This window comes from Hirundo rustica, chromosome Z, assembly GCF_015227805.2.
Source record: "Hirundo rustica isolate bHirRus1 chromosome Z, bHirRus1.pri.v3, whole genome shotgun sequence".
NCBI lineage: Eukaryota > Metazoa > Chordata > Aves > Passeriformes > Hirundinidae > Hirundo > Hirundo rustica.
The window spans coordinates 18,487,287-18,496,640 of NC_053488.1; the positions used below are offsets into that span (position 1 = coordinate 18,487,287).

At 36.5% G+C, this 9,354-nt stretch overlaps 1 protein-coding gene across 1 annotated transcript in view; it reads right to left on the reverse strand.

Annotated features, from left to right (window-relative positions):
* Window positions 1-437: 437 nt before the first annotated feature.
* Window positions 438-9,354, reverse strand: part of SLC1A3 (solute carrier family 1 member 3) — a 58,445-nt gene continuing 49,528 nt past the window's right edge. Inside the window, exons 5-8 of the mRNA XM_040090913.2 lie at window positions 7,939-8,172; window positions 5,834-6,028; window positions 4,296-4,430; window positions 438-3,019 (exon numbers count right to left, since the gene is read on the reverse strand). Coding sequence (XP_039946847.1) covers window positions 2,815-3,019; window positions 4,296-4,430; window positions 5,834-6,028; window positions 7,939-8,172 — 769 coding nt within the window. The 3' untranslated portion in view covers window positions 438-2,814. The remainder of the gene's footprint in view (window positions 3,020-4,295; window positions 4,431-5,833; window positions 6,029-7,938; window positions 8,173-9,354) is intronic.

Sequence of the window (9,354 nt, forward strand, 5' to 3'; positions counted from 1 at the left end):
ACCACGGGCAAAAACCAGTAGATTGTCTAAGAAGGTTGTAATGTTACAAAGCTGAATTTGGGGTTGGATCATCTAATTATGCATCCAAAGTGAACTGGCAACTTTGCAGTAGCTGAGTCACTGAAAATATAAATACTTTTTTTTTTTTTTTTAAGATTTTGCAGCTATTAATATGTATTTATATACTTGAATTTGAATGAACTTTGATGGGGTGAACACTTGTTCCTTTAATTCTTAATGTTCCCACCTCCCACCCTTTACTTCTTTATTTTTGATCATGAAACTAAGCAAGAATTTGTAGTGAGGAAGCCCTGTTCGAAGTCCTGCTGTACAAAATGACCTGTAATTCCTTAAACCCATGCTGTGAATTCCTCATCTCTGAGTATGTGTGAAGTTTGTATTACAGAGCCTTTGAAAGAAATCTAAATCACAATAGGAACAGTAATGTAAAACTATTTTTATTGAAAATACATCTACAAAGTAATGTTTCTCAATCCACTCTGGGTGCATACCAATGCAGAACCAGTGACAGATGGGGAAGGGAATCTTTCTATAATACCTGATTTCCATAAGAAACAAAGTTAGTATAAAAAAGATCACATTCTTTGTGACACAATTCATTTTTCTCAGCTGATGTCATAGAAAGACAGCCTTTTACATGGTCTTTGCAATGTATTTCCAAACAAAATCTTAACAAAAATTTTAAATGTTATACCATAAGTTCTACAGTTAATGTTTTTACACACATCCTGAATGCAGTATCTATATAAAAATATCTCTAATTATGTATCAGAAAATGCCTGTCTGTATCCTAGATTTGCATTTTGTTAGCAAAAATAAAAACCAACAAAAAACCAAAAATGAGAAAACAACCCATATCTTCTTTCAGTCAGTCATTTAGAAATTCATTTAGAGCTTTCTTGGTTTGACGCTCAGTAACCTATATTAAACCCTGCTAACTTCATTCACTTGAGAGTTCTTGCTCATATTTTCTGAATTACTCAACTGGAGAAGATTGACAGGAATTTCAATCCCAAAAAACCAATCTTGCCCGGGAAAAGATTTGTCTTTGACCAGCATGTTGACACTTTCACTACAGTTACTTGTACACCGTATTTATGGACTTTAAGTGACAGATGTAACATATTGAATGTTTTTTGAATGGCAGCTGGGACAATGCAAAGGAATGCTTCATTTCTGTCATCAGAATTATTTTGGCAAGGGGAGGAATAAAGAAGAAAACTGAGTATTTTAATAGAACAGATCAGATAATTGGACATTATTGTTCCTGTCCATTATTATTTTTTTCTTTCTCCCAACTGCATCTGCATTATAAAACTTTCTGGTTTAACCTCTCTAATAATATGAGGCAAAAAGGAAAAAGTACATAATTTGTATTCCTAGAAAAGGGCTTTTTCAGGGAATAATCTTGAACAAAAAAGCCAGTGTATTACAAGGTCATAGTTTTCCTTTTTTTATTCTTCCTTATCTATTCCCTGAAAAACACTTACAATATTTAATTTAAAATCCTTTCTAATTAAAATTTCAACATATATTATAGTATTTATTATTTTTAAATTTGCATATCTTTTCCTTATAAAAATACAAAAGCACCGATTAATTTTATTTTCTAAAGGCTTTTATCTTCTTTTTCAGGGGCTACTGATAAACTCTCTAGGAATTAAAAATTTCACGTTAAGATAGGGAGCCTTCTCTGGATGGCAAAATGTAAATCCAGTTCATACTTCTATAATTGATTAGTCAATCAAGAATTTGGGAGGTTTCCAATCAGAAAACCTCTGCTGGTCTCAGGGATTCAGATTCAGAATGCAGCCCATTAGGATCTGAACGTCTCACCCTCTGCACCTTCTGTGGAAGCCTGGCGTTGCCTACTTATAATTGCTTATTAAGTAGCTCATTAGTGCATCCAGAGCGTGCAAATTATTTTATCCAGAGACGAAGACACATTTTCTGTCCCAGACCAGGGCCTTGCTCCTACAAACACACATACAGATATTTTAACTGGGTTGTGATGTTGAAATTAAGGGAGCAAATCCAGATTGGAAGTACACCCATGCATATGTAAATGTTTGCGAGTCAGTGGGAGCCAGCTAGGCTAAATTTTTATAAAGATCAGCTGAATCTAATTTGAAAAACTGTCTAGATAAAATAACTTTCTCAGAAATATTTCATCTCAGCTTGTAAAAGTGCTGATTTGGGGGTATTACCTTTTCTTTATTTATATATCTTCCCCCTTTTTATCCCCTCAATTAATCTCCTGCTTTTTATTGTCCTGCTAGTATTTGAACAATAATACAACACTAGCAAAAAAAAAAAATTCAGATAAAATAGCAAAAGTCCTGTTAATTTACTTAGCTGGATGCAGTTATCAAGTTAGAAGGGTTGATTGTGTGTTTATAGATGTTAGGAATTTTGCAACAGGTATTTAAAAAAATAAAACCATTTTCAGACTCTGTTATCTCTTTTTACTTTCCAGTTCATAAAAAAAAAAAAAAAAGAGAAAAAAAAAAAGATTCACAGGACTGAGTAACATATACACAATCTCTTTTTTTATCCCCAGTTAGCATATGTCTAGCAGGACCAGTGTTGTTGCCTGTTAAATTTTTTTTTTTACGTGGGAAGCCAACATATACCATGATCGCTGCTAGTTTGGAATATATTTTCATTAATTCTTTCCAGTGCGAGCATAAAGGGAGAAATCAAGGAATAGATGAAGTTGATGAATTCAAGATATAAATCGCTGGAAAAAGTGTTTTGCCACACTTGTAGTGTTGAACTCACGCTTTCTCTAGCCTACATCTTGGTTTCACTATCTATTGGTTTCTCATTCTCATTTTCTTGCGAGATTAGTTGGTATGGTTTCTTCATTTCATTCTCCTCTATCACGGAATTGCCCATCTCAGCATCCCTGTTTTTCAGCTCATGCCGTGATAAATGTTCAACAATTCCTGCTCCAATGGAGTCTCCCAAGACGTTGGTAGTGGTACGGAGACGATCCCTAGGGAAAAAGTAGTGAGTTACTTTCATCCCTTGATAAGACTAGCTGCTAAAACGGCCCTCAATAGCTACTAGATGAGTCACCTCTTTTATATACATTCACTTATCTGAACTGTTAATGTCATGATTTCTTCTAAAGAAATTAACAAATATAGTGGGTTATGGAGTCACAAAATGTGTTAATACTCTTAGCAACTTCACGGCAAGAAATGGTCATGTTATGAGGATAGCAAAGGGAGCCTATGGCTTCCTGGAGGCATTTTGATGCTCTTGGGTATCAAGAGTTTGGGTTTATATCCTCTGAACCAGTTAAGGTGTAACCCAGCAAGAATTTACCTTGTTAGGTTTGTTTGTCTCCTGACCATGAGGAACCATATGACCATACACCTGTGATCTGTAATTTAGGGTGGAGTTGTGTAGGAATGACTCAAATTAAACTATGAAAATTCATCCTCTCAGAGGGCTCAGCCCAGCAGACGCAGGAGGTGGCTTGACAAGGAGTGACTGGCAGTGTCAGTTGGTAAGCATCCACCTACATCAGGTGGTTAGATAATCATTTGTATGTGTCCTGATAAGAACACAGGCAAATTCTTTCAGGGATCACTTAGGAAAACTGAAGGGTAAAAGCCCCCCGAAAAGCTAAATAAATGGTGTTAGATGAAATCGAGTTTGGAAAAAACCTTCCTTTCATTTATTTCCTGGATCTAGGGGAATATATAAAGATACATATATATATATGTGTGTGTGTGTGTGTAAAACTATCTGTCATCTTCTACAGCTAGATGAATGGAAAAACTGAGGGGCAATACTTTGTGGCAACAGCTATACAATTATTTTTTGTTTCTGCGTTTTTGGGGTAGACAGATGCATCTTTCCTATATTAGATAGTCAGCAAGTCTGCAGTGGATTGATTGGACGTGATCCAGTTCTGAGTCTGAGTGACTGAAAAGGGTTATTGTCATCCCACAAAAAATAAAAGACTAAAGCAATTCTTTGCTTATTTAATTACAGTGTATCTGAAATTTTTCTTAGTATCTTAACAATTCAGATTTCTACATAAACTTTTGCATGTAAAAGGAACCATAATTAAGCACACCCCTCACCATCTGTTTTAAGAAAATACTAGCAAGAAATAGTGATTCTTTTTAACAATTGTTTCCAACTGCCTTCCAGAGCAAAACATTGTAGTATAGCCACAATGTTATAGCCATAATGTCCCTGGGTATTTCACTGCAAAATATGGTTTAAGCCTTTAACAGCTCCATAAAAATACTTACAAGAACCAGTCCACTGCAATGATAAGAGTGATATCATCTGTAGGCAAACCTACTGATGTGAGCACAATAACCATGGTGACCAGTCCAGCTTGAGGAATGCCTGCAGCCCCAATACTGGCAGCTGTGGCAGTGATGCTGTGCAAAGAGATGGCAAGAGCAATTAATTGATTTCTATGAATAAACTGTAATAAAACTCTCCTTTATCATTTCTCAAGCTTTAGAACCAGATAAAAAGCAAGAAGGCATTTGCTTAGCAGTAAATAAAAAGATGAGCCTAGTCCCTTATCTGGACACCCTATAGCTGCAAGGGACTATGACCCTTGATCCAAAATGTTTCCCTACACCTCTATCCAAAAACCTTGAAACATGATTTAGTTAGGTGATAAATTCCCTACTAGATGCCAAAGGCCAGAAAAAAACACATTATAATTACATGTCCCCACCCATTGAAAAAACTCTTTCCACAAGCCCAAGATGTTAAAAGAAAAGCTGAAAAGGTAGTTCTGGCAGATCTAACACAAGAACTTTTGCTCTCTCTCCGTCTCACTATAACTTCATGTCAGGTGAAGTCTCTGTCCTCCAGTAGTTGGTGTTCTGCCATCAGAAAAGAGTAAGCTGCCAGAAACCCTGAGTCACATTGTCTATTGACTTTGTAGAAATATGCTTGTTCACACCTGGTTTAGGGAGAATTTGTTTTCTCAGGTGGTTTTCTAGGGAGCAGCTCTAGTACTAATGAATGTGAAACAATTGCCTCGGAGGGTGAAGGCAGAGTTTTGTCTTAGGTTCATGAATATTGAAATAAACTGGTAGGTTTTATGGAGCACTATATCTGAACTTTCAGTGTTCCTGTGTGATAGGTTTGTGTCTTTGTCCCACAATGCCCACCTGTCCCCTTGCTGACACCCCTTTCTTCTGCGCAAGTAAATCACCCTTTTTCCTTAAATTGTGATAAATGTAATGAAATTAAAGCAGATCCATTATAGTTGAATGCTAACTAGTGGGCTGTTTGCTGTTGTATTTCAAACAAGGAGGGTTCTGTGCTTGAAAAACATAACCTGTGTTCACCACCTCTGTCAGCTGATATAATAAAATTTTATTACTGTTGCTTACACAGCTAGCTCTGATTGTATCCTAAAACCAAGAAAATGCCTCCTCTTCTAGCAATAAGATTGTGATCACTTTATGCTTCCGTTATTGTACGTGCTTTATAAACTACCTGGTACTTATTATAAGTCTGTAGGTCCCAACAGCTGTGTGAGTTCTTAAAAAAGAAAAATTTTAAATTAATTAAATCTTGTCCTTGTTGTCTTTATTAAGTTCAGTAATGGGTGTGTCACATTACAGTTCTGTTAAAAGTTTATCCAAATGAGAAAACATGCTGGGGGTCCTTTTGTGTGAAGAAGTTGTAAATTACAGATAATCTGATACTGTAGCAGCTCTCAGTTTCAGCTCTAGATGCTTTTCTTTAATCCCACTTAAACCAGGAAGGAGTCATCACAAAGGTGGTTTCATTAAATGTAGGTAACTGGTTTTCATACCTGATTGTGATAATCTGTCCAAAGTTCAGATCAAAGTTGTTGACCTGTGCAATGAAAATTGCAGCCAAAGCCTCGTATAAAGCAGTTCCATCCATATTAATTGTAGCACCAACTGGGAGTACAAATCTTGTAACTCGTTTGTCCACTCCATTTATTTCTTCTAGACACTTAAATGTAACAGGTAGTGTTGCAGAACTGAAACAAAAAGAAAAATAGATAATATATGATACAAATTCTGCAAAGAGGGAAAGAGAAGAGTGTCACGTTATAATGACAAGAGAGATGGTTTTGTCTTAGTTTTTATGTGATCTAGCAGAATAGATTTTTTTATGCACATGCTGAATTTAAGTATTTCTAATGGTGAAAGTTCTCCTAATGCTCTTGGAAACCTTTTCCAGCTGTTAATTGCTGCCATTCTCTATGTAATCCCTAGTCTGAAAGTGTCTAAATTCAGTGTTTTGTCACAAGGTTCTTCTGCCAGGTGCAAGAATCTGTTTGAAATCCCTGCTCTCAGTCTTGAGTCATGGATCCGTAATTGAATCATCCCTAAGCACTCTTTTCTTGAAGTTATACCAATTGGACTATTCAAACCTTCAGTAAAAAGCTTGTTTTCTCTTCTTGTTTGTGAGCTGCCCTGCAAAAAGCATTTTGATTTATGCTTGCATTATTTTCCCTCCTATGGGCAGGTAAGCACCACACAGCCACTCACTTGCCTCCACACCTTGATGGGACAGGCAAAACTGAAAGGAACAGAAAGAACAAGAAAATGGAGGGGTTGAGAATAAAAATGTTTAATAAGTGTGGGAGGAGTGTGAAAGAAAAGCAGAAGAAACCACAACAATACAAGTGGTGCTTAGGTACCCCTTGCACAGATGGACCAGTAGCCAGCGAGTTTTGAAGTAAAATGTGGCCAGCCTTCCTAAAATCCTTTTTCCCTTTTCATTGCCAAGCATGACGTATGTGGCATGGAAAATCTCTTTACTTACATTAATCTGCCTGGCTGTGTGCCCTCCCAACCCATTGTGAACCCCTCAACTCACTGTGGGGGCAGAGTGAGAGCCAGAGGTCTTGATGCTGTGCAAATACTTAGCAACAGCTAAAATGTTGGGATGTAATCATTGTTATTTTGGCCAAAAATCTAAGCTATATGAGCTATATGAGCTATATGAAGAAAGGTACCTCTGTCCAATCCAGGCCTCTATCTCTACATCTACCAAAGCGAAGAGGTTTTCCTAGAGACAGCAATTCAGGTTTCTTGATCCAAGTGAAACCTTCATTGCTAAATACTTAACAGACTTTCTAGTCTTTGAAAACTCTATCAATATTGATAAAATACCAACCAAAAATAAAGAGGGATTGTGGAAAAATATCTTTGCTGACAGTCATCTTACAGCTGAATTTTAAATGGTTTTTAAATCCACTTGTAATATATCATGCTGTCTTGCATCAGCCTAGGTTTTTACTTCAAAATAATTTCAAACACCAAGGACTCAAATTTAGCATTACAGAATACCTGACTGACATGTGTCTTTAGGACACATTTTTCAAATCTGTTAAAATGGCAGTTGTTTTATGAAACATCAAATGGTATAGAAATGTACATTTTGTTGTAGTATTTCCTTCTGTCATACATGCAGTTTTTAAAATTCACATGACAAAACTATGACCACCTGCAAAGAGCAAAACTGTAATTTTTATTGTAGGTTCTGTATCCATAATTGGCTATCAGGATTTTAGGCACAAAATATCAGCTGCCAATAGGAATTCCCTGAGGTCTTTTTTGTTTGCTTCTCCATTTTGCAATGTGTATTCTTTGCTAGCTCTATCCTTCATTATCAAACCATTACAAACTGCTTAGAATAGCAAACACCAAGACTAACCAAACTAACAAGGGTTCTGGCCACATAGTCTGCATCACCAAAGAGAATAATTTCATCTCAGTTCAGGGCTTCTTATAGAAAATAGAGTTCAAGTCAGTATTGGAGAGCAGCGGAACTGAAATACAGTGCCTAAGTGAATACAGAGTTCACCAAATGTTGAGCAAAATTGTTTCTTAAACCAGTAATATTTAAAAAAATATATGGCTTTAAAATATTGCATTATACCTGGAAGATGTTCCCAAAGCTGTGACTAATGCCTGGATTAAGCCTCCAATAAATATCCATGGATTCTTACGAGTGATCATGAAGTAGAGAAGAGGTAGGACAATGACAGCATGAATTAGCAAACCGATGATAACTGTTACAGTGTACATGGCAAGCTGACCACCGATCACACCCATATCTTCCATCTCAACAATTTTCCCAGCAATCAAGAAGAGAATTCCAAGTGGAGCATACCTACAAATAAGAAATCAAAACAGTATTACCAAAACAAAGTAGAGGTTCAGTCCCCCATCCATCCTGTTTGTGTTTATATGCATAAATGCACAATTTCACTGTTAGGATGTTCCTATTCAGGAGCAGTTAAAAAATTTAACTCTTCAACTCTTAACAATTCAACCTGGTCTGAACCACAGCAGGAACATTTTTGATGGGATTCAGTGAATTCAACCTCTGGTAAAGATTTCAAGATGTATAGCGTGACTTTTGGACAGGTAGGGAAATGAATTCTCCTGGGACTTAAGTGTCATTTAGAAGCTAGTTTATCCAGTTTGCTGTTATAATTCTGCCTGTGTAAATGAAGGCTAAAACAATGTATGTGTACACTATGCCAAGCACCCAGTTCTGTTGCAGTCCTGTTTCCCACATTGTTGGGGAAGGAACCAACACAGAAGTGTGATAACTTCTGAATGTTTCAAGCTGCTTCTGATGCCTAAGATTTTTAGCTTTTTATATTTTTCACATATCTGTAGCTTTGTAGCTTTGGCTATAGCTTCTAGTATTTTTCCTATCTTTCTTCTCTACATTTAGGAACAATAAGCCAACCTTGTAAATGCATTCCTAAATATTGCTTAGTTTTATTCCAAGAAGAGTACCAGCTACAAGGACATTCTGTTTTCCAATCAGAATCTGGAACAGATATATCAAAAGTGGAGCAAAAGAAACCCCTGGACTGCTTCCAGTGCAGCAGGATCCCAAGAATTATTACCTACCTAACTAACCTTTTAATTGGACAGTATAAGTATAATAATAGACTAACCATATAAACATTGTAGAATTAGTAGAATTAATATACCATGTGTGATTTTTATCATAATTTGTACCTGAAAGGTTTCAAGTAAAGATTTGCTTTTATATTCACTCTAATGTTTTTGGGAAGATCTGTTCTATTTTCAAGGCTTCACTGGAAAATAGATCAGTTCAGGCTGTGTTACATTTCATCCAAGTGGGGCCCTGGATAATATATTCATCAGCATGAAGAAATCCATACGACAAAGATTGGCTGCATTGTGGAACAGCAGCATAGGTGGGATGAACTGCTTTTGCCTATGAGGAAGCACAGCTAGAGATGAAGAAAGAGCTGGTGCTGAGCATAAAACTTGAACATAATTCTGCTGCAGCTGTACTTTAGGTAAGTCC